At 54.5% G+C, this 27,153-nt stretch overlaps 2 protein-coding genes across 2 annotated transcripts in view; one reads left to right on the top strand and one right to left on the bottom strand.

Annotated features, from left to right (window-relative positions):
- Hk3 (hexokinase 3) lies at window positions 1–15,882 on the top strand. The gene is made up of 19 exons (XM_015488521.2): window positions 1–125; window positions 2,894–3,015; window positions 6,298–6,460; window positions 6,640–6,794; window positions 6,889–7,008; window positions 7,102–7,197; window positions 7,920–8,019; window positions 8,101–8,284; window positions 8,777–8,932; window positions 9,070–9,303; window positions 9,638–9,933; window positions 10,031–10,170; window positions 10,250–10,369; window positions 12,622–12,717; window positions 12,886–12,985; window positions 14,590–14,773; window positions 14,875–15,030; window positions 15,210–15,443; window positions 15,531–15,882. The coding sequence occupies exons 2-19, from the start codon at window positions 2,920–2,922 to the stop codon at window positions 15,673–15,675; spliced, it is 2,775 nt and encodes a 924-aa protein (XP_015344007.1). The 5' UTR covers window positions 1–125; window positions 2,894–2,919; the 3' UTR covers window positions 15,676–15,882.
- Window positions 15,849–27,153, bottom strand: part of Unc5a (unc-5 netrin receptor A) — an 18,806-nt gene continuing 7,501 nt past the window's right edge. The window contains exons 3-16 of the mRNA XM_048792010.1: window positions 26,289–26,432; window positions 25,932–26,035; window positions 25,595–25,775; window positions 24,881–25,048; window positions 24,125–24,289; window positions 22,618–22,806; window positions 22,212–22,514; window positions 19,412–19,499; window positions 18,995–19,163; window positions 18,563–18,796; window positions 18,281–18,430; window positions 18,040–18,204; window positions 17,241–17,419; window positions 15,849–17,036 (exon numbers count right to left, since the gene is read on the bottom strand). Coding sequence (XP_048647967.1) covers window positions 16,871–17,036; window positions 17,241–17,419; window positions 18,040–18,204; window positions 18,281–18,430; window positions 18,563–18,796; window positions 18,995–19,163; window positions 19,412–19,499; window positions 22,212–22,514; window positions 22,618–22,806; window positions 24,125–24,289; window positions 24,881–25,048; window positions 25,595–25,775; window positions 25,932–26,035; window positions 26,289–26,432 — 2,405 coding nt within the window. The 3' untranslated portion in view covers window positions 15,849–16,870. The remainder of the gene's footprint in view (window positions 17,037–17,240; window positions 17,420–18,039; window positions 18,205–18,280; window positions 18,431–18,562; window positions 18,797–18,994; window positions 19,164–19,411; window positions 19,500–22,211; window positions 22,515–22,617; window positions 22,807–24,124; window positions 24,290–24,880; window positions 25,049–25,594; window positions 25,776–25,931; window positions 26,036–26,288; window positions 26,433–27,153) is intronic.

Raw genomic sequence — 27,153 nt, 5'->3', positions numbered from 1 at the left:
CTTGGAGACAATATAACTTGGGTCACCCTGAGTTTCACTTTTGAACACAGACCAGGTCACTGTGTGCCTCACATTGAGAAAAGAGCTTAGCCCTGAGGAGGGTAATCAACTGCTGTATCTCCCAGGTGAGTGCTTCCTATGATTCTGGCTTGCTGCTCCCCAGCCCTATTATCCTCATCCCTTCTGCTTGGCCCACACCAAGAGGTAAGTAGAAGCTCAAAAGGCTAAGCCACTGGTCTCAATGGTGAGGGCCACTCCCACCCTCAGTTGAGTTACCTTTTAGAAGGAATGGTCTCTCAATGTAGCTGATTCACTTAAGGGAAGCCAAGAAGCCCTTTGTTCAAATTTGCAGACCCTGGGCTGGGTTCTGGGGTACAGTATTGAAGGAGACTTGTCCTTCCCCACAGGAGATAGAGTTTAATACTAGAGTTTTGGGGGGAAATTTCATAGTTTGGCATATGATGAATAAATGTTGAATGAGTGAGTGAATGATTGAGCTAGATGGGCCTTTAATGGAGAATGTCGTGTAGCCTTCAACCCTTTCCAAAGGTAATTGCCACAGTTACCTCATTTTATTGTTAAAACACATTATAACATTTATAGAATGAACATGCTATAATCCCATTTGAGAGATTTGGAAACTGAATGTAGGTATATGTGATTTGGGGGAGATTTGTCAGAAACTGACTTCACCAAATAAAAACCTCTTCCTCTGCTTCCAATTTTATAAAGTTGTGTTAGCACATCCTATGCCCAAACATGTGCTAGCATTGAAGATGCAGACTCAGATATTGCAGGGTTTAACTCTCCAAACTTGGGAAACAATTTGAACAAAGCCTGTCAAGCAAGAGTTAGGGAGCTTGTAGTCCATGTGGCTGGTTTTTGGAGCAGAATAGCAAGAGGAAATTTAGGTTGAGGGTTTGTGAAAGGCTCGCAATGCCACTATAAAGAATTCTGGACTTTCCCTACTGCAGTGGAAGCCATCATAGTGTGAATATTTGCTTTCTTTTCTAAGGGAGATAGAACTTCCCTTAAATGACAAGATAAAATCTATTTTAGCACAGTTGCTGGTGATGTGCTGCAAGTTGGGCAAGAAGATGAGTAGACTAGAAGCAGAAGTATTACTTAAGAAGTATTACTTAGAACAATCAGACAGTGGTTGTGGGGGTAGGGAGGAGAGGACACTGGAAGAGCTCTTTTCCCAGAGCCCAAGATCAAGCACACACAGGTGGCAAGGCACGTATACCAGCAACCCAAATGGTTTGTGTAGATGAGCAAACCTCTTGATGCTTCCAGCCAAGGTGGAGGATAGGAGTTCAGTGGTGAAAAGTAGGAAAACAAATTAGTTTTGGTTTTTGAGCTTAAGGAGTCTCTCCAGCACCCAGGAAGTAAGATCTAACAGACCACTGGCATATAGGATTGGGCTCAGGTCAGGGATTTTGGGATCCCTGCACAGGTTTTACTCAACTTTGGGGATGACTGAGATAAAGAGGGATTGTGAAGAAAGGCATGCATGATCAGAGGCTTGGGAACCCCACTGTTTAAAGGCAGACCCAGGAGAGACTGGCTGCTGGAGCCAAAGAAGGGGAGAACACAGCAGCAAATGCACTGAGGGAAGGGGTTTGGGTTTGTCAAATTAGGTTTTAGTTAACCACATAGAGGGCAAATTCATAGGAGTATGGGGCTTGAAGGTAAGAAGGAGTTGCAGTAGTGGGAAGGTACTATGTTTCCAGAAGTTTTGCTGTTGCGAGGTAGAGTGCTCAGTGGACAGAATCCTTGTGGCCCTCTTGGATCCTCCACTGCTTCTCCTCTCCTCCACCCTGAAGGGTACCTGAATCACTGGTACATGAACTCCTTTAATCCTCAGAAGAACATAGTTTTTCCCCCATGGTATCAAAGAGGAAATTGAGGCTCATAGGGTTTCAGATTTGGTTAAATAAATCTGGATGTGCATTCCAAGCAAGGATCTTCTGCTCTCATTGTCTCATTTTCCCTACATAGCATTTTGACATTTTGGTTCCATGTTAGTCCCCATTTCACAGAAAAAGAAAATGTGGCCTTGATGTTGGGAGACCTGGTGCCATGTCCTGGTGGAGAGTTAGGTCCTAGGCTCTCAGTCCAGGGTTTTCTCAGTTCTGTAACCCTGCATTTCACAAAGCATTTCCCCAGGTTTTATTCCATTTTGTGTTGATAACAGCCTTGCAAGCGTAAATATTATTGCTTTACAGATGATGCAGCCAAAATTCTAAGTCATAAATGACTTGTCCAAAGTCATACCATCAGGGGAGCTGGTTTCTAAAGCACAGGTTCAGTTTCCGAAGTACAGACCCTTTTCTGTGTCTCCTTGTCACCTTCAAGATGAAATTCACACGTCCTAGACTGGCTTGAAGGCTATCCACAGTCCAGCCTGGCTGCTTCTTTGGCAGATCTTTGGTCTCTCACACCGTTTGACCTCTAGCACATCCCTGACCTTCCAATCATAGCAGTATATTCAATCATTAAGTACATATGTCCATCTATACCACAGTCTGTGCCAGCCCTGCTGTGATTGTTGGTAAGGCTGTGAGTTCTCTGAGGATAGGGCCTGCATCTACTTCATCTACACCCCAGCATCCTGCACAGAAGGCCTCCGGATATAAATGAATGACAGAATAAACAAATGACAATTGAACATGAAATCAGCCTCCCAATCTCTCTTGTTAACACATGCTTCTGGAAAATAACTGCCTTCTGGTTAATTGCTAAAGGATCTTTGATAATTAGAGTTTCTGAATTCTGCCCACAATCTCCTCCTTGGTCCCTTTCAGAAGGAAGGGAGTTGAAGGTCTGAGTTACAGCCTCCTAGGGCCTAAAGATTATGTGGTTGACCCTGGCTGTCCCTTTTCTCCTGTAGGTGACCCACTCCCATTGTGGAATCACATGGACTCCATTGGGCCTGCTGGGTTGCAGCCTGGGGAAAGAGCCCTGGGCTGTCCCCAGGAGGGGTTACCCCTGCCCTCAGACAGCTCAGAGCTGGTAAGTTCAGTGCTGGGGGCCTGTTTCATGCTTATTCCAAGGATGTGAAGAGCAGGAAGACTGGAGATCTAAGGGTCCCTGTGCACACACCTGTGTGACCTCTTTCCAGTTTACCAAGCTATTTTCTCCAACCCAGTACCTCTTTCTTTTGAGGCTCCAAATAACTGCAAGATTAGCTCACAGGCTTAGAGAGGTGAAATGACTCAAGTTTAAGGCCTGACAGGAGCTTGAGCTGAGGTGTGTCAGCTCCAGAAGTATTGCTTTTGCCACCTTTCCACATGGGTACCGTCCCTACCCCAAGTGAGTCCATACATCCAAAACGGGCCCTCCCAGGAGTTTCTTGTAAATTGCTGTATTCTTGAGCCCTTTCCACTCCTCCAGTCACACCTGCATCTCTCTCTCTCCTCGCACCCAGGGTTGATTGTAGTGCTGAACTGAATGTGGAAGTTATTATGTGGCATAGTCCGTATGGCCAAGGTTTGTTCAGAAGTGAATTTCTCTTTTTTTTCCCCCACCATCTGACCAAGACTCATAAGCTCTTGCCTACCACACCCTTGAGCCGGAAACACTTATGTAAATCGTTTCATATATCTTGGTTTGTTTCTTCATCAGTAAAATGAAGGAGAATAAAGCTAAATGTTCTCCACTTCCTGAATGGTTAAATGAGCTCATGGAGATAAAGGACCTGCGCAGTGGAGGCACCCATGTTTCTGAAGTTTTCTGACTCCTTCTAAGATCTATTCACTAGGCTTCTTGTCCAACTGTGAAGACATCACCCCTCACTGCATTTCATGTTCCCCCTCCTCTCTTGTCCAACTTTTACCCTAGACTCTGCTGTAAACATTTCCTCTGCATCCAACCCATAGCTGGGTCCCAGGAATGAGCAATGACTGCTCTCTAGGGCTTGTTTTAGGGCCTGCCATCGGACTCCCTTTTCACCCCTCCCTCCTATGCATATCCCACATCTGCCCTCTGCCTCTGCACCTGTAATTCCCTTTGGCTTTGGGGAACTTCACAGGGACACCCAGTGTCCTGTGGCCTTGGACTCCTACTCAGCACCCAGGTCTCACCCTGGACTCCCTGCCCACAGCCTTGGGTTGAGAAAAAGTTAATTACTTGTCTCATAGACCCTTCCCCAAAGTCTTTTTTTTTGTAACTAGAGAAGATCTAGATATAAGACCCTCTAGGCTAGCTGTATCTCATGCTCTGAAGAAAGGGAACCCACATTCCCCAGGCATTTCTTTTGTGTCGGACACTGCTCCATTGCTGCCCATCTGTAATCTCGTCCTCACAGCATTCTTTGAGAAGCACGCACTATTCTTGTTCTTGCCTGATAGAGGAGATAACTTGCTCAGAGAAGTGAGGTGATGGCTCCACACTAACACGTGAGTTAATTAAAGGAGCCAGCATGGAAGCCATACGGACTTTGCAGGCTATCTAATGCTTTGCTCCTTGCTTCCTAACCAAGGATAGGATAGGAGGGGAGGCTCCAGAAGTTTCTCTAGGCTGGTGTGCACCCCACCAGAGTGCCAGAGAAGTTCTTTCTTGTGGCTTTGGTCATTTCCTAGTCTCTCCACTTGAACCTTATTGTACCCAGGAGGAAAAGGCAGAAAAATAAATCTGCCCAAGCCATTGACTTCTCCACAACTCCACAGTTGTCTCCTCTCCCATTTGAATGGCACTTTACACTTTCACAAACATTGTTCCCATTTATCTCATGTCACAACCATTCAATCAACAAATCCCAAGAGCCTTTTTGGCATGGCCCTGAGAGCCATGAACAGACATAGTCCTCCACACCAGGGGACTTAGTAATATTGTATTTTCTGTTTTTCCTAAGAGTTGACTTACGCTCACAAAGAGTGTGCCTTTCCCAGGATTACATGGCTGAAAAGGGGCAGGGAAAGGACTCTGATTAAGTTTTCTTTTGTTTGGGTTTTCTTCCTGCCTTAAATTCTTTTCAGGGGTGGTTGCTAGTCTTTACAAGTCTTCACATTGATATAGAAACATCTCTATAGTCCATGTGACCTGGGTTCACAATCCACCCTGCTCCTTCATATCCTTCTCTGACTAGGCAGATGACTTGCCCTCTCTGAGCCTCAGTTTCCTCATTTGTAACATAGGAGTAAACTTTCCAAGCATGTGTGGTTGCTGGCAGCTGCCACATACCAATGTCATGGAGCCCTCCAGTTAGTATATTTTCTTCCTCATGAACTCTGTTTCCCAGTCTCAAGAAATTAATCCAGAGAGGTTTTTGCACACAGAGCTGGGGCTCCTGGGGCTCTTCTTTTTGGAGGAGTGGGAACCTGGGGTGTCACATCCTCTGCCTTCCCCTGCCTGCTCAGCCCTCCTTTCAGGCTCCAATCCACTCCTGGTCTTCCCCCAAATCCATCACATACTCTAGAGAAAGCCCATTTGTGCTCATCCTTCAGATCTTCATATGGCTTGTTCTAACCTTCATTTAGGTTTCCTCCTCAAGGAGGCCTTCCTGGATTCCTATCTAAAGAGATCTTTTCCTCCCCAGTCATTCTCGTTTTTCCAATCCTGCTCCCCTCCCCCTTAATAGACACTAAACTATTAAACTACCACAATCATATTATTATTTACTTATTTTCTGTCTCTCATTCTGGAATCAGAGCTCTACAAGAGCAGGACTTGGTTAGTTATGTGGTGTATGGTGCTTAGAGTAGTGCTGGCCTTGGTTGATATGTTAGGAAGGATGAAGGGAAGACCATCTCCCGTGGTCTCCAAACTCTCCTGTGCTGAGCTTGTTCTGGTTCTAGAGTATGAGAATGGGTTAGGAAAGGCAAACACTTGACATTTGTTCACACGTTTGTTCATCTCAACAACTCACTGAGAGGCTTTTGCTCTGGATACTGGGGGGCCAGAGGGCAATCAGTCATAGTGACAAGAGGGAGGTCTTTCCAAACCCTGCATCCAAATGAGTAGACGGGCAGGGAAGAGGATGTTGGAGCTGAGAGGAAACCACCAGGACATGGATCAGGAGGAGGTGGGTGGTTTCTCCTAAGCAGAATTTTCTGAGGACACAGGAGCTGGGTGTAGACCATAAGAGTCAGTGTATGAAGAGGCAAGGAGTAGGATGGGCAGGTGCTAGACTAGCAATGTTCAGAGGGGTTTGGGGACTGGGTCCAAGCCAGCCCCTTGGAAAGCTGAAGGACTGAAAGACAGGTGCGAGATGAGCAGGGCAGGCCTCTGCTCCTGTTGGAGAATCTGGCTAGTGCAACAGGGTTTCTTTCCAGATGTTGGCTTGTTTCTTCCCAGGTACAGGAATGTCTACAGCAATTCAAGGTGACAAGGACACAGCTGCAGCAGATCCAAGCCAGCCTCCTGGATTCCATGGAGCAGGCATTGAAGGGACAGGCCAGCCCTGCTCCTGCTGTCCGGATGCTGCCCACATATGTGGGGTCTACCCCACATGGCACTGGTGGGTGGCATTAGACTAACATGAGTGACCAGGCTTGGAAGAGAATACTGATCTTATCCCTGTGTTCCATCTCTAAGGTCCCTTTATCCAGATTTTGCAGGACTTGGGAATTTTTCTGGGAGGCAGAGGGCACCGATCTTGCTGGCTACATGGCTTTCTATGACCTGCTTGCCTCCTAGAACAAGGAGACTTTCTGGTGCTGGAGCTAGGGGCCACAGGGGCCTCACTGCGAGTCTTGTGGGTGACTCTGACAGGCATCGAGGGGCATAGGGTGGAGCCCAGGAGCCAGGAGTTCATGATTCCTGAAGAGGTGGTACTGGGCACTGGCCAGCAAGTGAGTATCAATGCCAGCCTTTAGGACCTGGGCCCGGTTGGGGGGCTGGAGCTCAGGTGGGCAGAGCTAAGTGCCCTGACTCCTTGTCTCACAGCTCTTTGACTTTGCCGCCTGCTGCTTGTCTGAGTTCCTGGATGCATACCCTGTAGGAAATCAGGGCCTGCAGCTTGGGTTCAGCTTCTCCTTCCCTTGCCACCAAACAGGCCTGGACAAGGTGAGGTGGAGCAGGCCTGGGAACAGTGTGTGGAGAGGGGCTGCAGCACCATGAAAGCCACTAGAGGATTGACTCCACTTCTCTGCCCCCCAGAGCACCCTCATTTCCTGGACCAAAGGTTTTAGGTGCAGTGGTGTGGAAGGCCAGGATGTGGTCCAGTTGCTGAGAGATGCCATTCAGAGGCAGGGGGTGAGTGGAAGTAGAGGTGATGGAATGGCGGCCCTGGCTGGCCTGGGCTTGCATCTGTGGGCTGTGCCTGTGCTTCAGAAAGGTCCTGCCTTTCTTTCCTGCTCACTGCTTTTATCCGGTTTAACCCTGGTTGCCACCATTCCCATTGTATAGGCAAGGTAACTTGGGCTAAAGATATGTTCAGGGCCCTGGTGGTGGTATTGGACAAAAAATGAAAACTGTGATTATGTCCTCAAGGTTCTTACAGTCTACCTGTGTCACATTCTAATAAAAGATTGTCTCTGTGTTCTGACTGTGGAGGGAGCAGGCACTTGAAGGAAAAATTTGCCTGGTGTTTATGGTGAGGCTGGGGAGGAGGATCTAGTTCAGAGGTGGGCACAGGCCAAAGTGTTAGAGCAAGCAGTAACTAGGGCCTGGGGAGCCAGGCCAGGATGCAGGTGAGGAGAGCAACCCAAGAAGGGCTCAGTCTTGAGACCGTCATCTTGAGGAGCTCTGGATGTGATGACTGAAGGTGGGAACCCATGACCTTGAGGCCTGATTTGGGGAAGGGAGGAGCTGAAGATGGGATGGGAGGAAAACCTTTTATAGGGGCCCTGGGTGTTGTGTTTGGGAATGCAAACACTTGCGTTTCGTGGACTTTGGATGTCTCCATCAAAGCCCTGCCCCTGGGATCCCACTCTGGCTATCAGGCCAGTCCCAACTCTGCCCTGTCCACTGCCCAGGCCTACAGCATTGATGTGGTTGCTGTGGTGAACGACACAGTGGGCACCATGATGGGCTGTGAGCCAGGCACCCGGCCATGTGAGATTGGGCTCATCGTAGGTGAGCCACAGACCTTTTTAGATGAGGGGTGGTGGGTGTGGCTGCCTGGCGGGCAGGACCTGATGGTGCTATCCCTGCCAGACACTGGCACCAATGCATGTTACATGGAGGAGGCGAGGCACGTGGCCGTATTGGATGAGGACCGGGGCCGCACCTGCGTCAGCATTGAATGGGGATCCTTCAATGATCATGGGGCCCTGGGGCCAGTGATGACCACCTTCGACCACGCCTTGGATCAGGAGTCCCTGAATCCTGGTGCCCAGAGGTGACCTAGCAGGGGGTCCTGACCCTGGTCTAGGCCTTATTGCTGCTCTGACCCACCTCTTCTGCTATCCCTGCACTCAGGCCCTTACCACTCCTCCCTCTTACTCTGAAGGTTCCCAGTTGCACCCTGGGGGATCCTGGCAAGGTTCAAAGAAGAAAGGTCTCAAGGTTCTAGAACCCAGAGTTTTCAACCCTGGACACTCCTTTATTCCTGACTCTCATCAGCCCTGATAGATGGCTGATGTTGGGGGTTCAGAATAGCTGAGTCAGGTGTGCCTTGCCTTCTTTAGATCCTGCTGTGCCTCCAGGAGGCCCGTGAACTTACCCTAAGTCAGAGGGGGCAACATGCTCTGTCCTCTGGGAGGCTCCAGTTGGGAGCCTCCAGTTGGGGGTTTTGGTATAGAAAGTGACTCCTCTTTGGGGGCTTTTGGAGGTGGAGCCAGGTAGGCTGAGGGCTTCAGCAGGGCTGTCCAGCTACCTTTTCCACTTGCAGGTTTGAAAAGATGATTGGGGGCTTATACCTGGGTGAGCTGGTGCGACTGGCGCTGGCCCACTTGGCCCGTCGTGGCGTCCTCTTTGGTGGCTGTACCTCTCCTGCTTTGCTGAGCCAAGGCAGCATCCGTCTGGAGCATGTGGCTGAGATGGAGGAGTAAGTGGGGGAGGCTGGCAGCTCAGGCAAGGGGATTCTCAGGTTGGGAAACAGGAGGTGGCCATGGGGATTTTGTGGGATGGGGAGCTACTGGGCTGTCTGAGCCCCAAACAATTATCCTGTCTACCTGCCCCCAGCCCCTCCACTGGGGCAGCCCGTGTCCACACAATCCTGCAGGACCTGGGCCTGAGCCTTGAGGCTTCAGATGCTGAGCTTGTGCAGCGCGTGTGCGCGGCTGTGTGCACGAGGGCTGCCCAGCTTTGTGCGGCGGCCCTGGCTGCAGTCCTGTCCCGCCTGCAGCACAGCCGGGAGCAGCAGACCCTCCAGGTTGCTGTGGCCACAGGAGGTCAAGTGTTTGAGCAGCACCTCAGGTACTGTGAGAATATGGACACATAGCCTGAACATGTGTGTGTTTATGATAGACACCCAGAGGGCACCTGGGATCACATGTGTAAGCCAGTGGATATGAATGGCACCTAAGCAGATTGAAGGCCAGACTGGGCTGTGGGAGGCCAGGAGACAGCCAACAAGAGAAGAAATGTTTCTTTTTGCTTGTGCCATGGAGGGGGGTCACTGGGGACACTTAGATGTATTGTTGGTGCACAGAACTGATTTAGGATTGAGTTGATTTAAAATTATAGGACCCAGGGCTTCAGCAAAGGGCTCAGATATCAAGCTGGGTGCACCTGGTGTATGTCTGTGTAGGTTCCACAGCATTTTGCAGGAGACAGTGATGGTCTTGGTCCCGGAATGTGATGTCTCCTTTATCCCCTCTGTGGATGGAGGTGGCCGGGGCGTGGCAATGGTGACAGCTGTGGCTGCCCGCTTGGCCGCCCACCAGCGCCTTCTGGAGGAGACCCTGGCACCTTTCCGGTTGAACCTGGAGCAGCTGAAAGCTGTGCAAGCGCAGATGCGGGAGGCCATGGCCAAGGGGCTCCGAGGGGAGGCTTCCTCTCTCCGTATGCTACCCACTTACGTGCGAGCCACACCCGATGGCAGTGGTGAGGACCTGGCCTGAGTGTGGGTCTGGGAGTCACAGAGTCTGCTGGGGCTGGAGCCGCCAGCACTGTGTTGGTACTGAGTGCCTCTGTCCCACAGAGCGAGGAGACTTTCTGGCTTTGGACCTGGGGGGCACCAACTTCCGGGTCCTCCTGGTGCGTTTGACAGAGGGAGGTGTGCAGATCATCAACCAGGTTTACTCCATCCCTGAGTGTGTGGCCCAGGGCTCTGGGCAGCAGGTACTCACAGAAGGCCCCGTCAGAGGGTTGGGGGGTGGGCACGGGTGGAGCCCACGTCTTGACCTGCCACACCCTGCAGCTCTTTGACCACATCGTGGACTGCATCGTGGACTTCCAGCAGAGGCAGGGCATGAGTGGACAGAGCCTCCCCCTGGGTTTCACTTTCTCCTTCCCATGCAAGCAGGTTGGCCTGGACCAGGTGAGGGAGTAAGGGCCAGGAAAAGTGATCCCCAAGGTGTTCCTACCCGTACATCCGTCACAGAGTGTACATGAGCCAGGGAAAGGGCCGTGTGTAGGGTGGGGGTTGGTGCTGGAGGGGGGTGGCAGAGTAACAGGCACAAGTCTAGACCCAGCATCCCCACTCAGAACACACCGCAGTGTGTCCTTCCACATGCACGACAGCCGCACAATCTGCTGCCATCTCTCGACTGGTCTGCTGGGCTCCAGGCTAAGCATGCTTGATGCTTTTGATTATTCTTTGCAAGATGTGAGAAGCAGGTATGACTCAGGTATAAACCCAGGCATGTAAGAAACATGGTTTGATAAATTTCTTTTTTTTAAAATCTTTTTGTGTGATACTGGGGATTGAACTAAGGGGAACTTCACCACTGAGCCACATCCCCAGCCCTATTTTGTATTTTATTTAGAGACGAGGTCTCACTGAGTTGCTTAGCATCTCGCTTTTGCTGAGGCTGGCTTTGAATTCGCGACCCTCTTGCCTCAGCCTCCCAAGCCACTGGGATTATAGGCATGTGTCACCATGCCCAGTACAGTTTGATTAATTTCTATAACTGAACTTTACTTTGTGTGGAGCCCACATTCTTTTGAGAGGTTAAAACTTAGTGTTAGTCAATGTGGGGATCCCCTTCCCAAGGTAGGGTCTTCTCTTAGCTCCATAGCAAACTTTGCTGTGCAAAATTTACAGACATGGGGAAACTCAGAGAAGCCCAGGTCCCAGCTCTCTGGGAATCTCCTTCTGCCAATTTCTGTCTTAAGTCTTTTTTTTTTTTTTGTACCAGGTATTTGAATCCAAAGGCACTTAACCACTGAGTCACATCCCCAGCCCTTTTAATTTTTTATTTAGAGACAGGGTCTTGCCAAGTTGCTTAGAGCCTTACTAAGTCCGCTGCTAAGGCTAGCTTTGAACTCGCAGTCCTCCTGCCTCAGCCTCCCAAGCCACTGGGATTACAGGCCTGTGCCACCATGCCCAGACTTCTCTTGAATCTTAATACTTCCCTAGGATTTACTTGGGGAATGAAGATTGAAGCCTCTTCTGTTCTCAGGTCACTCAAATTCCTTCTGTCTCTCCCCCACCCCCTACCACACAAGTTTAGTTCAGGAAACCATCAAAAATCTGGGTCGGAGTTCCCCTCTGCCTCCACTTCCCCAGACAGGGGGTCCATCTTGTCTGGGGCAGGGAAACTATTGTTTCCCATCATTTGATTTCTCTCAAACTACTTCTCCCTCTAGTCTCTCACATTCTCTGGTTTGTGTTTTTGAGACAATGAGCACACGGTGTCTCACTGCTGTACAGTGGGGAAAGGGACGTAAGGCAATATGACTGGGGGGAAATGTTGTTCACTATTTCTGAAATCCACTGCACTATCAGGGAGTGGTGGCGTGTGCCTGCAGATTCAGCTACTCCAGAGTCTGAGATGGGAGGCTCCCTTGAGTCAGGAGTTCCCGGCCAGCCTAGGGATCAACATAGTGAGACCCCATCTCATAAAAACAACAAAATAATAGAATCTGCTCCAAAAATTTCCAGCCCTGCCTCCTTCTTTGGGCAGAGTAGTCATTTTCCCCTGATGGCACTGGCCTTACTCACTCCAGAGGGGGTAACAAGAACAAACCTCTTCAGGTACAGTCAAGTTCCCTGTCACTAATCTAAGTCCTCCTCACAATAAAAGTGTGTCTGTCTTGCCCCCTCTCATCCTGTCCGAGTGTCTCGCTTTTCCATTTGTCCTTTACCCATAACTGGGACAAACGAGTGAATCTGACATTGATACAGTTCCATCCCTAACTCTGAGTATTCTTTCCTCTCGAGTGACTTTTGATTTCTCTCAGAGAAGGTGGGATCTGCTGGCATTTGAGCTTCTGAGCTTTCTCTGTCCTCTTTCTCACCTACAGCACTCACTTTACCAGTTCTGTTTAGTCCTGACTCAATTACAAAGGGCCATTCCTTCTGGCAAATGTCTTTAAATGGCCAGACCCTTAGACTGTCTGTGTGTTCTAGAACTAATAATGGAAGATGTAGGTCAAATCACTATTAATAGGTTTCTTCACTCCTGGGAAGTTGGGAGGGAGCAGAAGTCAAGGCTTTTGACCATAGGGCAAAGTGGTCAAGGAAACTGTAGCAGAAATTGTAGCTTTTGTTGGGATGCTGGCTTTGGGGAGGCAGAGTGAGATTTGAAGGGACCTCCAGTTTCCCGTCTCCTCTTGGTCCCACCTCAGGGCATCCTTCTGAACTGGACTAAGGGTTTCAATGCATCAGACTGTGAGGGCCATGATGTTGTGCATCTGCTGCGGGAAGCCATCAAACGCAGACAGGTAAGAGCCTGCCCCGAGGGGTGCTTTGCGCTGCAGGAGGCCTTGAAGGGAGCAAGGGTCTCTTGCTTTCTGAGAGGGGGGTCCTCTGCAATAGAGACCTCTGGGTCCAGTGCTGGTTGCCGTGACGACCGCGTTGCCCAGCAACTAGCAGCATCCTTTTGTGTGCAGGCAGTGGAGCTGAATGTTGTTGCCATTGTCAATGACACGGTGGGGACCATGATGTCCTGTGGCTATGAGGATCCCCGTTGCGAGATAGGCCTCATTGTCGGTGAGGAGGGTCCTGCCCTTTTGTGCCCCTACTGCTTGATAATTTGCTGCCTCCTGTTGATTCCTTGGGTTGGATGTTCCCTTGGCCCTGGGGATGAAGAATTGTTCCTGTCTGACCCAGTAGGGTCCTGGGATACTGTATAGGGCTGGGAGTCTGGAGTTGGAGTATTTCATCCACCTTAGTTACTGACACAGTCATTAAATATTTCTAAGCCTCAGTTTGCCCATCTGATAAATGAATCTCTGCTTTGGAGTCACATAGATTTGGGTGAAAATACTAGCTTTGTCACTTCTACCTTATGACCTTGGGCAAGTCACTAGACCCTCAGTTTCCTTATTGTATAAAGCAGATAATAGTGCCTCTAATAATAGTGAAGATGAAATACGGGGTGAGGGGGAAGTGTGCCCAATGCCTGACTTGTACTGCATACTCAATTCTGGAACTAGCAAGGAGCATGGGGGAAGGACCCAGGAGCTATATGGGTCCTTCAGACTGTCTAAGATTCAATGTCTTTATTAAGCACCTACACTGAGGCCAGCTGGAATCGAAGCACATATAAACGAAGGAAATTCTGCATTTTCAGAATTGACCAGCCTGTGGGGTTGAGCATAGAACAGCCCATGGGTGAGAGAGAACTGATTCTAACTCTACACATGGGTGGGTACAAGGCCAAGATCAGAAAGAAGTGGGCCCTGAAACAGGTGGGACTTACAAGTCTTGAAGGAAAGGAGGGCTCCCCAAGCTCCTTAAGAGTCTCTTAGAGTGCAAGACACACAGCAGCTTCCCGTGGACTGGAGCTTCTTGAACACAGGGCCTGGCACCGGCAGGCGCTCAGGAGAGGTGTATCCATGTGGCTATGGGAATAATGTACTGAATAGAGGAATTCCAGGTGGCAAGAAGCCCATCTTCCCAGGGCTGAAATATGGAGGGAGAGAGGGGAAATGCCTTTGACCAGGCTGTGCCTCCTGCCTGGAATGCCTTTCCCTCTCCATGCCTCTTGGCTTCAAAGCCCAATTTAGACATCGATTTCTCTCTGTAGCTTTTCTTTACCTTGTAGGCAGCAAGACCTACCCTGAGTTCCAGGACTCCTATGATGCCGTCCTTTTGTACTTCTATTAGGGCCTGTATATGTCCATCAGAGATGGCCATTCATTATCCAACTTATGGCCAGATGGTGGGGTTCCTTGTGTTGGATTTCCCTGTATGTTCCTGGCCTGGCCCAGTACCAGTTAGTTGACTGAAGGTCTAGAAAGCCAAGACTAGGGAGCTCTTTAGCCTCTTACCAGCTGATGGCAGTGGGCCATCACATCTCCCAGGGGAATAATGTGACTGATGGACCTTGCAGGGGCCCTTTTGGGCAGCATGGCAGATGCCCTGATCATGGTACTGGTAGGGGAGGTAGTGGAGGCCCCAAGGGCTTGGTGCAGACAGGATCTGCACTGTGGATGTCAGGAAGGAAGGAAGAGGACTAGGACAGGTTTTAAATGTGGGAAGATGGAGAAGTAGGGAGGGAGCACGAATTTTGTCATTTTGGTGTGGGAAGGGCTCAGAGGGGTTTTGTCTGCATCAAAAAGTGTTTTCCACCCCATCTGGCTTCTCTGCAGGAACTGGAACCAATGCCTGCTACATGGAAGAGCTCCCGAATGTGGTGGACACGGCTGGCGAGTCAGGCCAAATGTGCATCAACATGGAGTGGGGAGCCTTTGGGGATGATGGCTCACTGGGCATGCTCAGCACCTGCTTTGATGAGAGTGTGGACCAGGCGTCCATCAATCCTGGCAAGCAGAGGTGCGGGCTGGGCTGGGCAGTGATGGCTGGCAGTGGCAGGCTCTGGGGATAGGAGCTGCCAGGCCCTCCTGCCCCAGGCAGACACACACATGTTCATGCAGATTTGAGAAGATGATCAGTGGTATGTACCTGGGGGAGATTGTCCGCCACATCCTCTTGCATTTGACCAGCCTTGGAGTTCTCTTCCGAGGCCAGCAGACCCAGTGCCTTCAGACCAGGGACATCTTCAAGACCAAGTTTCTCTCTGAGATTGAAAGGTACCCAAGGCCAGCATTGGCTTCCTACTCCCCAAAGGAGTCTATCCGTCCACTGTGGGGGAATGCTGCCTGCTGGTGATGGTTGGGTCCTCTCTGGAGGATGAGGTGGGAAAAATCTTGAGAGAGGGGGAGCTAATGCAGGATCCCAACTCTGTGCTTTATTCCTTCCTGTCCCCCAGCGACAGCCTGGCTCTGCGACAGGTCCGAGCCATCCTGGAGGATCTGGGGCTGCCCCTGACCTCAGACGATGCCCTGATGGTCCTAGAGGTGTGCCAGGCTGTGTCCCAGAGAGCTGCTCAACTCTGTGGGGCAGGTGTAGCTGCCGTGGTGGAGAAGATCCGGGAGAACCGTGGCCTGGAGGAATTGACAATCTCCGTGGGGGTGGATGGGACCCTCTACAAGCTGCATCCCCAGTGAGTCTGGGTGCATGAGCCAGGCAGGGAGGCATGGCTGCGGGGCTTGGCTGTCCTCGGGCTCATCTCAGCTCCTCCTCTTCACAGCTTCTCCAGCCTGGTGGCAGCCACAGTACGGGAACTGGCCCCTTGCTGTAAAGTCACCTTCCTGCAGTCAGAGGATGGATCTGGCAAAGGTGCAGCTTTGGTCACTGCTGTTGCCTGTCGCCTTGCTCAGAAGACCCGTGTCTGAAGAAATCCACAGGAACCTGGGATCTCAGCCCTAGTCTTGCCAGACCAGGGCCTGGGCCCAGCCCGTCTCCAAGCCAGACCAGCCACCAGGGACTCTCAGAATAGTCCATGTATGATACCTCTATGGCCATCTACCCTCCCCGATAGCTTTTCCCAAGAGAGGTAGCACATGGGTTAGCAATATATATATATAATTTATTTACATTCACGTCCGCTAAAATCCCTATGCGCCCCGGCGGCCGGGCAAGGCTGTGTACATAAGGCCAAGTATAAGTGCATGAATGCACTTAAGACAGAGTCAGGACACAAGCTTCACACGACAGGCCCCACATGGGGGCACCGGCCAGCCCTAGGAACGGGCACGCCACAGCACACACACTCGCCGTTGTACAGCCCGGGACTCCCATTGCATATTCACACGCCCCGCCGGGCAGGGCACCTCGAGGCTGGGATCAGGGGAAGGGTCGGGAAGGAGCCATCGGGTGTCCCTGGGTGGGTGGGAGAAGGGCAGCATGTGAGGCAGATGTGTACCGACACCAGGCGTGAGACGTGAGTGACCTCTGGGTGTACAGCATGAGATGCGTGTGGTGGTGGTGGGGGTCTGCGTGACCCGGGAAGGGGTGCATGTGAGATGGGCACACAAGGCATGCATGGGCACATGCCCGTGTGGTGGTTGTGTGCCTGAATCCAGGGGCCGGCCCGTCTGGCTGGGGTCCTCAGTCCGGCAGGCATGGAGCCAGGCCCCTCAGGCGTGCCCCTACCCAGCAGGCACAGAAATGTTTGCATAAGGCCCAGCTCAGGCAGGAGCCCCAGGGGCCTCATTCCGAGCCCAGCGTGTACACATGTGCCCGTGTGTATGCGGGCCCCTGGGAGGGGCAGGAGGAGAGGTAGCATCACACGCACACATACACATACACAGATGGGCTGGGCCCAACCTGGGCTCCAGGCACTGTCCACCCTGGGCCCGGGGGCCAGGCATAGTGTGAGCAGGTGGCTGGGCCAGGCTGGCCAGGCAGGCCAGGGAGGGATGGGAGTTGGAGCAGGGTCTGAAGGGCCAGCATTAAGGGACAACTTCGGCCGGGAGGGGGCCTGTCCAAGCAGCTCTCCCTGGTGCGGGGGTAGGGCCCCTGTCCAGCTTCTGTCCCTGGCAGGTGCCAAAGCTGGTGAGAGTGTAGGCGTTATGGGCCTGGCTGGTCTCAGCACTCGGCCTCTGACACCGTGAAGAGGCCAGCGTCTGGCTGGCCCAGTCCGGCCACTGCCGCTGCCAGCTGGCTGAGGTTGCCGTTGGGGAAGTGCCGTGCCTCCCACAGGTTGAGGATCATGGCTGTGGGGCTGGGCTTGGAGGCAAAGAAGCTGAGATGGCTGCAAAGAGGAGGAGAGCCCATCAGTGGCCTGACCTCACCCCGGGCTGCCACCTCACACGGCAGCCTACCAAGGACAGGACCACCCCTCAGCCCCAGTCACTGGTGGAAGTTGCAGGGCCCTGCAGGCCGCCCGCCTGCCCCGCCTGCCCCACCTGGACTGCTGGGGGCCTCCACAACCCCTCCCTGCCTGGGTCCCACCCACCTGTCCAGGTGGAGTTTCTGGGCTAGAGTCCGCCAGTCGGCACCCCGACTGCAGGGCGGGTCCAGGCTGGTAATGATCTTCTGCCGAATGAGGAAGGGAATCTTGAAGGCACTGGGGCCCACCAGGGCTGGGACCCCCCCTTCACTCTCCAGAGCCAGAAGCTCAGCAAACCTCGTGTCCTGGGGATGGGAAGGAGGAGGACATGGTGTTAGAATGCTTCTCACTGCCACCTCCGCTGGGGCAGCTCCCAGACATCCCAGAACGTGGAGGTGGCGTGGGCACTGGGGCTTCCTGAGCACCCCTCACTCGGTGCCAAGCCCTATTCTCTGGACTTCAGAGGGACCCCGGGATCAAAGGTGCACAACCTGCCCAAAGTCTCAGCCAGTGAGCAGAGGCGCTCTCCGGCCCCCTTCCCCTACCTTGAGTCCTCGGTCAGCCCTGCCACCACCCAGCACTTACTGCTCCTGCTGCCTTCAGTCCTCCCTCCTCAGCTCCTGCTGCTGGAAATGTCCTTCCCCACCCTGCTGCTTGTCAACTCCTGCTTAACCTTCAAGGCCCGGTACCAAGCCCTCCCGGAGGAAACCCCTGCAGCACCCCCAGCCCTGCTCCCACACCCTGCTTGACACCACTCTTCAAGTTTCATTTGCCTGTGAACCTCTCACCCCAGGACACTTGGAAAGCGCCAAGTGGTTTTTAGAAGGAGGTGGGCCTGGGGGCAGTGAGGGGGACTGGTGGCAGGGCAGACGTGGGAGGTGTTTCTGGGGTACGGTGGTGGGAGCACATTGTCCTTTCTGCCCACCTTGGTGATGTTGAAGTTGATGTTGAAGCTCTGTCCATCACCCTCGACCTGCCACACCCACACCTTGCAGGCCAGGTCACTGGTGCTGGGGCTAACACGCTCCAAAGTGAAGGTGCAGTGCAGGTGCTGCTGCGAGCCGTTCCAGATGTGATAAAAGGGGATCTCCTGGGGGAAGGCAGACAGCAGGCGTCAGGTGTGCCCTGTGGCAGCCTCTGAGTGCTGACAGTGGGCTCCTCCTCACCTGGTAGCTGACAAGGAGCTTGCTCTTCCACAGGGAGCTGGGGACGTCGTGGATGGACAGGCGCAGGTTGTGGTAACTGTCCTTGAAGTGCAGGATGCGAGGCTCCTGGATCAGCTGTCCACCCAGTTGCTTCTCCAGCTGCACCACCTCCTGCAGTGTCCAGGCCGTCAGCAGGGCCTGGGGGCTGGGAGAGCCCCTCTCCACTGCCCCTGAAGCAAGGGACTCCATGCTGAGAGCCCTGGGCAGTCAGCCCACAGGGCCGCAGCCGGGGGAGGGCCCTACCTTGAGTGCATCGTGGGTGTCGTGCAGGCAGTAGACGCGGATGTTGTACTCGAGGGAGGTGCAGGCCACGGGGGCAAACAGAAGCAGCTTGAGGCGCTTGGCAGCAGCCACACTGAGGGCCTCTCCCACCAAGGCGAAGCGGCCCAGCTGCTCGGTGAAGACGTAGCAGGCGCTGGCCTCCAGCTGGCAGTAGTAGAGGTGGGAGGGTGCCTCCTCGCCCAGGTGCAGCACGTCCTGCGGGTGGGCCCAATGGTCAGTTCTACCCAATCTGGGAGCCCTTAGGCCAGTCTCAGCTCTGAGAAGTAGCCAGAGACTAGGGAGGGCTCTGGAGGTGGCTCAGGGCCAACTGGCTGCTGAGGGCCTCTCCTGAGCCAGCAGGAGGCTACGAGGCCAGCGCTGGGGGTGGGCAGGCTGGGGCTGATCTCTGCTCACCTCCCAGCTGCCCTCACATGACTGCTTCTTGAGGCGCAGGCTCCAGCTGTCGGGGCTGGGCTCCCCACAGTGGTCCATGGAGAGGATGACGGGCCTGGTGAGCAGGACTCCGGGGGGCCCACAGCTAACGATGGGACTCAGCAGGGTCTGACAGCCAGCTAGGGGCAACCTCAAGTGGGGAAATATGGGTGGGGAGGGAAAGGAGTCAGTGGCCTGTTTGGGGACCAGGGGCCAGGGCGCCGGGCCTCGGGCAGGGCAGCAGCACCCAGGGCTGAGGACTACAGAGCCTGGTGGGTTAGGGTGTGGCTCTTCTGCCCTCCCTCAGGCCAGGCACAGGGGTGAGTGGGCAGGGGCGTCCCAGAGACAGAAAGCAGCAAGCCGGACCCTCCCCGCCCGGCAGCAGGACTCAGCCCACACCTCACGTCCTCTGGCTTGTGCAGTGTGAGGTAGATCTCGTAGATCTTTCCTCGGGGGATGGCGTCCGGAGGGATGAGGAGGCTGATTCCTGTGACAGACAGGAAGAGGCCAGGTTGACCAGCTGCAAGACATGCACACTCTACCAGTAGGGCCTCCATGAGTCTCCCGTTGAGGACCGGCCTGGGGACAGAGGTGCTGCAAGAACTGCCACGCTGTCCCACCACCCACACTAGCATGAAGATGAGTCAGGGAGATTCCAAGAACAGCTGAGGGAACCTGGGTGGGAGAAGCATGCCTATTTAGCCTGGGCATAGAAAACTCTGGAACAGAAGGTGCCAGGGATGTTGACCTTATCTCCCCTGTCATCCAAAGGGACTGGCTGGGACCAGGGCATATCCCTGCCTCTGCGATAAAGTTCAGATTCCTGGCACTTAAGGCCTTTCACCTCTGCTCTCCTTCCAGCAATTTCTCCAGCCCAGCCTGGAGTGGTTCTGGAACCACTACCCTCCTCCCCTCTCCATCAGCCCTGGCCCCCTCTGAGGACTGGTCCTTCAACAGCCTCCTGAGCCTTGTCAAGTGCACCTTGCAGGAGCACCATCAGAGGGGTGGTTAAGGATGGAGCGGGGCAGGATACCACCAGAACAGGGCCAGGGAGTCACTCTAGGGGGCTGGAGGAGTGGCCCTGCCACAGAATAAGGAGTCCTACATCAAGAGGTGACGCCCTGCTCAGGACAGGGGGAAAGGGAAACATTCTAGAACTTTATTCCACAAAATCCAAAAGCAAATGGATATTCTCAAGAGTGGGCAGCTCTGAGGTGGCTGGACCGTCACTTGATGCATAGTGACATTTCTGTCAATGAAAGACAGCATTTACAATGTTGGTCCCATAAGCTGGTATTGCTTAGTGACATCATTGCTACCTAGGTTTTCATAAGCGCACACTATGATGTTCACACTGAGGAAATCACTTAAAGACACATTTCTCAGAATATGCCCTGTTATTAAGTGATGCATGACTGTATTTCAGAGAAAACTGAAGCCAGAAAAAGGAAGCCATTGATCCCATATACAGTCATTGCCTCTCTTCACTAGCCTGCACTGTCCCCTAGTACCTAATGTTGCTGGAGTTGGTGACAATCCCAGACATCCCGGTATGAATGCTCCCTGTGATGGAGGCACAAACACTTGCACATGCACTCAACAAATGCTAATGCTGAACACTAAAGCCAGGCGCTCGGGAAGGTGAGGGAAAGCAACAGAGGTCCTCTCACGAAAGCCCTCAGCCCAGCCAGGAGAAGGACAAGCAGACTGCAGGAAGGGTGAAGGGAGCAGTGGCACCTACATACTCTGCCAGGGGCGAAGGGCTGAGGGCCACGGAGGACCCCCGTTTGCTCGCCTCTTTGTTGGAGCCAACAGGTGCCATCTCACCTCCTCACCCTAACACCACTGAGGGGTTCGTCATCATCCTTTGTCCAGAGGGGTACTCACAAGAGCCACCAGGCCAAGACTCAAGGGAGAGCAGCAGATGAGCCAGTGGAAGGGTCAGAGGGACCCGTATGAGCAAAGGTCACACGGTGTTTCTGAGGTGCTGATGGTCCATAGCCGCTATGCAATGTGCTGACCGTGCACGTGGGGGGGAAGAAGCCACAGCTCTAGCCAGAGGGGGATGGGTTATCTCTTCCTTGTCATGTGCGCTTTGCAGGGAGCAGGGAGGAGCCCCAGAAGGGGTTTGTTTGAGTGGGGGAGGGACATGATAAATGGGAGCTGCATTGAGATAAGGGGTGTGGTGGCCTGAGCCAGGAGAAGCATCTGGGAAAGCCGAGAAACAGGAGGCAAGAGCTGTTGAGGAGGGAGAACGCACAGGACTTGGTGTATGACTGAGGCTGGCATAGGTCCAAGGGGGTGAATGAGGAAGAGCAGGAGGTCAAGGTGACCCCCAGCCAGTTCCTGGCTTGAGCAGCCAGATTGTGCTGTCCATGAGCTGGGGAAAGCCAAGGAAGAGGATGTCTCTGGGGGAGGGTGGGAGACGGTTCTGTTTTAGGCACAAGGAATCTGAGGTGCTGTGAGACATCCAGATGGAGCTGCCCAGGAAGCAGCTGGGTGTATGGTTCTGGCTGGGGATGGAGGAGTGGGAGTGATCGGCAGAGACACGGTGATTAAAGCCATGGAGTGGGTGAGATTGCTCAGCGGAGAAAGGCTCCAGGAAGGAGTGCTGAGGCACACCTACATTTAGGCAACAGGAGCAGCCAGAGAGGGGCAAGGAAATCTGGGACACCTAGGGTCATTTAAGCTGAGGGACTAGATGGAGGATGGAGTTGCCAGCCTCACTGGAGGCTGTGGCCGTCTCCCCAAGATGGCCACAGGAGGGTCCATGGATTCTCTAACAAGGAGTCTCTGCGACCCTGTCGGGGTTTCTGTGACGGGACAGGCAGAAGCCAGGAGCAGCCGGGCTCTCAGGGGCCCTGTGCTCGGCCTGCGCTCTTCTCATTTGGGTCTGCCGTCGCGTCTCTCCACCTGGGGCGGATGCCTGGCCCACCCCTGGGTCCAAGGGCAGGCGTGTACAGGCTGGCTGGCTGGCTGTGCAGAGGAAGGGACAACACTGTGTCCACAGGCAACAGAAGGGACAAGCTCTGGCCTGGCACCACTGACAGCCATGACTGGGTCCTCTCCCGACCTGCCCCTCTCCTTGCAGGCCTGCTCCAGGGGCCTCCCGGAGCTGAGTGGCCCAGGAGGACATCTGGGCTGTCCTGCCCCCAGGAGGGAACTGGAGGCTCCCTGGGGCACTCGGGGTCCTTCCTACCTGTGCTGGGAATCATCAGCCGGCCCCCGAGGAAGTTGAAGGTCCCGTAGGCCATGTTGCTGGTGCCGCGGGGCAGGGAGCGGAAGTAGTTCTGGGTGGAGAGGCGGGAGACGAAGTCCTCGGCCTCGGAGGTGGGTGAGCTGTGGTGCAGCGTGTGGCGGCCACCACCCAGGGGGCTGAGCAGGTGCCCATTGGTGAGCTGGAACTTGGGGCTGGGCCCGTCCTGCCGGGGACACAGACTCCCCTGGTAGGTGGTGGTGGTGGTGCTGAGGTCTGGCTGGATGGTGAGCAGGTGGGGATTGTCTGTGGGGACAAAGACAGACTCAGGGCGCAGCGCGGGGGGCTTTCCTCAGTGGCAACTGGCACAGGGGCTCGGGAAGGAGCGCTGGGGACGGGGCCTCCTCACCTGCTTTGCTGGGCTTGATGCTGACGGGCTGGAAACCTGAGGTGAGGATGGACGAGTCGGCCACATCCGAGTCCAGCCCCTCCTTCTTGCGGCAATACACGAGGATGAGGACAAGCAGCAGCAGGACAAGGCACACGGCGACAGCGATGAGGCCCACATAGAGGGCCACATCCTCAGGGCCGGAAGCAGCTGCAGGAGAGAGTGTGGCCTTGGGAGATGCAGGGGACAGGGGCTGGGAAGGAGAGGTCAGTGGTACTCACTCCTCCACTCCTGGGCGTTAGCACACTTGTGGCAAGGAGCCCGGTGCCAGCATGTGTGTGTGTGCCAGCCCTGCACCCACCACGACCTGGCTTGCAACTCACCCCTCACAGGCCTGAGGCTCAGGCCAAGGGGGCTGCTAGGGAAAACGGAGGAGGAAAGGGCAGGTGGCCTGGGGCTTGGCTGCTAGGCTGAGCTTGCTACCTGCTCTTCTGGGGAGCTGCTCGCCAACCGGGCTGAAGGGGAGCTCCTGGGATTCCCAAATCAGGGTTTGAGATGTCCACCAACTGTTCATATGTTAGAAATGGTGGTTCCCAGTGTGGTGGTGTGAGAGTGGAGGAAGGTCTTCTGGGACCCTGGTACGTGCTTGTGAGAGTAGAGTTTTGTTATAAAAGAGCAAGACCAGTTCCTCCATGGTTTTTCTCTCTGGATTCCTGCCTTGCCATGTACTCTCTCCCTCTCACATGCACTTCTACTACGCCATACACCATGAATGATGTAGCTAAAAGGGACCTTGTCAGAGCCAGTGTTGTGTTATTTAGACTTTCAGCCTTCAAAACTTGGAGCTACACAAACCTCTTTTCTTCACCAAGATCCCAGCTTCAGGTAGTTTGTTATAGCAATGGAAAACAGATTAATACACAATGGATCTGCTTACTGTGTGATTCCTATTCAGTCCCTGGCCCCTCTTCCTTATCTGCCTCCCCCAGTTCTGGAGCTGGGCAGGGGTAGGGAGCATCGACTACCTGGAGGAAACTATATTGATTTTAGAAGGGTTTTGCCATAATGGAAGAAATGTCCATCAGAAAAGAATTGACACAGATAATTAGGTTTTTAATTGAAAGAATGGGGGAGGGTGTGTTCTAGAGAAAAAAATCCAACAGAGATCTTTAATTGTTAGTTATGGCCTTGTAATTAACAGCCCTCACAAGCTTGGCATTCCCTCAGGACTTGTGTGTGCGCTTGGGGGATGGGGTGGATGTGAGGCTGTGGGACAGGAAGGCGTTTGGGTGAGCAAACAGGGCTAAATGAGCCAAATACATGCCTGTCTCTGGAGGCATGGGAGGTGGGAGCATGCGTGGGCATGTGTGTGGGTGTGTTAGGGATGAGGAGTATCCCCAAGGCCCTGAGCTTTGGAGAGGAACGCAGCCTGTGGCAGAGGCCACACCTGCCTTAGCCACACCTCCCCAGGGATGGGCAGGGCCATTCCTGGCAACCAGAGGTGTACCCGGGGACAGAGAGAACTCACTGTGCACACAGAGGTCGCTGGTACAGTTGCGGGTGTCCAGGTAAGCGCCCCGACACTCCTCACCTCCGTTGCGGGGCGCTGGATCAGAGCACTCCCGGCTCCGCCAGTGAGTGCAGTCGAGCCCGCAGGCTGACCACTTGCTCCACGGGCTCCAGCTGCCGTCCACTAGATGAGACAACACGGGCAGAGAGGAGGCAGCGCAGTCAGCCTGGGAAGCCAGCCCCAGGTGGTCTGCCGGGGTGGCCCCGCTGGGTAGGTGGGCCAGGCAGGGCGGGCTGGCCTGGACCTAGGTGCGATGCCAGAGCCAGGCCCACCGAACTGCACACCCTCTAGTGCCAGCTGGCCTGGATGACACATGCTAATGACAGGGAGGCGTGGATGACGCCAGGGGCCGCCTGGCTCTCCCCACCCTTGGGAGGCCATCCTGGTCCTGGGGCAGTAGGGCTCAGTCATGTGATGGCCCTTCTGGTCCCAGGCACAGGTGGATTCCATAGCCCCAGGCTGAGCCCTCAACCCTGTCCTCAGACTGTCCCTTCGACCCTGTGACTGAGACCCTATGCTGAACCCCAAGCCTGGACGCTGAGCCCTGACTCCAACTGCACACTGGACCCCGATCCCTGCCTTTAGCCTGAGCCTGGCCCTGTGTGGCAGGTGGGTGGGATGGAGCCATGGGGGGACAGGCTGGTGGGCACGATGGAGCCAGGGCACGGAGATGGCGTGGTGAGGAGCGATGCGGGAGGCAGTGGCCGCTGGTACCTGGGCACAGGGTGGCGCAGGCTGTTTTCTGGACATTCTGCCCCTCACAGAAGGCGCCTCCGTTGAGAGGCGCCGGGTTGGTGCAGCTCCGGCTCCGTTTCTGCCAGCCTCGCCCACAGCTGGTGCTGCAGACGGACCATTCGGTCCACGTCGACCACCCACCGTTCACTGGCCGGACAGAGAAGGACTGGGGTCAGGGAGCGGGGGCTTCCTCAGACATGCTGGCCCAGGGGACAGGGCGTGAGGGCAGAGGAACCATGAGCTGGAAGTGGTTGGGCTGTGGCTGTGCAGGAAGAGGAGGCCTGGAGGGGAGGCCAAGCTGTGCCCACGGCTCCGGGGCCTGGCAGCACTGCTGCAGGAAACACCCTTCTCCTGCCAGGTGCTCCCGCACTCCGTCAGTCCAGGCCCCAGCCTCTCGCCCATCTAGGGACTCAGGAGCACAGGAGGTGATCCGGTGTCTTCCCTAGATCCCCTCCTGTCCCTTATCTCCTTTTGCATACTGTCCCCTGCACCAGATGACCACCGACCTGTCCCAGCTCTCTGCCCAGACACCTGTCTTCCCCAACAACCACGGGAACCTTGTCCTTTCCAGTCAGGCCACGTCTGGCCCACCTGGTCCTAGCTCCATGACCTCTCTCCACCCTGCCAGCCACATGTCTGTCCCCCGATGTCACCTCAGTAATTCCCCATGTGACTGGGGAGCCTGGGACCCACCGTAGACAATGACAGCAGCTGAGGCGCTGCGGCGTCGGGCCACAATGTTCTTGGCCACACAGGTGTAGTTGGCCGTGTCAGCCAGACGGGCCTGCCGTACCACCAGGCTGTGCTCCCGCGTGATGTACACGTTGGGATCCAGGGATGGGTCCACCAGGTCCTCGTTCCGGAGCCACTCCACCTGGGGGGAAGCGACCCACTGCATGGCTAGCCCTGCTGGCAGTGCCCAGAGAGAGAGCGGTCCTGCAGGAGGGCAATCTGGGTGGGGAGCAAGGCAGGGGAACCAGGGAGCTGGGAGCCCGCCACCTGTGGAGTAGGCACTGGGGCCCCCTCTCACCTCGGCCGGGGGGATGCCCTCTGGTGGGCGGCAGTGCAGCACAATGCCCTGCTCCAGGGACACTTCCTTGGCCAACGGTTCCTGCTCAAAGTTCTTGCGCAAATCTGAAAGAACAAGACAGTCTTCCTGCCTACGTGCCTGGCTCAGCCTGCACAGCTCTGTTCTTTGGTCCTTCAGAGGCCAGGACACATGGCAGAAGGAAACGCCAAGAGTCTGGGGGGACATGGAGAGGGCTGTCCCCAGGCACTTCCTCCATCCATCAAGTCAGGACTGTGGGGTTTTCAGACTCCCCTCCTCCAGGAAGCCCGTCACCCCCCTTCCTGATGACACCCGCCACGGGCTGGGCCCAGGACTCACAGGCGATGCGGATGTAGGCTTTCTGACTCTTGGTGGTGCCCGAGGAGCTCCACGCCACACACTGGCACCAGTATTCCTCCAGCCCGAACACCTTCTCTACCTGCTGCCGGGACACGTTGATGCGGACCTCCATGGCAGGCAGCCCTAGGGACACAGGGCCATACTCAGCCTCCTCATCTCATCCATGGCAGAAGAGTGGGCTCTGGGGGTAACCCTCAACCTGGAGAGAACCAGGTGGCCCAAAGGAGTGTTGATTTATATCTTCTGAAGGTCAGGAGTGGAGTTTCTAGAACTTTCGTTCATTTTACTTTGTTTCTCTGGAGTCACTAACAGAAATGTCCCTGAAGGGGCTTCGGGTGGAGCTTGGGCAACAAGTTCTGACCTCCAACAATCCCAGGCAGAAAGGGTGGGGAGACAGTTGAGCTCAGGGGCCTTTGGGGGTGGAAGAGGGAGAGGAAGGGGCTGCCCCGTCCCTGGAGGGCAGCAGGTAGATTCAGAAGGTGATGCTGTGGTAAGAGCTGTTACCAATGTAATTGCAGCTGTATGGTCACAGGCCCTTGGGACTTAGTGACAGTCTCCCGTGTATGTGTGTGTGTGTGTGTGGGGGGGGGGCTCCTCAATTCACTCCCTTCCATGGAGTCGTTACCACGCTATGGATAAGGAAGTGAGGTTCAGAGTAGTGAACAAGCACCTAGGGCTGTGTGAACCCAAAGTCCAGGACTCTGCTGTCACCCTGGGATTGGCTGGGGTGCCTATCCCTTAGGGAGAAAGGTTGGAAGAGGGTGAGGGGCCATCAGCGGAAGCTGGCCAATGATTAGAGGTCAGAGACCTGCTCTGCCTGGCTTGACTGCGCCGGGGGGGGGGG

The sequence above is a fragment of the Marmota marmota genome, unplaced genomic scaffold (assembly GCF_001458135.2).
Source record: "Marmota marmota marmota unplaced genomic scaffold, marMar, whole genome shotgun sequence".
NCBI lineage: Eukaryota > Metazoa > Chordata > Mammalia > Rodentia > Sciuridae > Marmota > Marmota marmota.
Note: the sequence above shows the minus strand (reverse complement) of the source record. Positions and strands in the feature narration are given on the sequence as shown.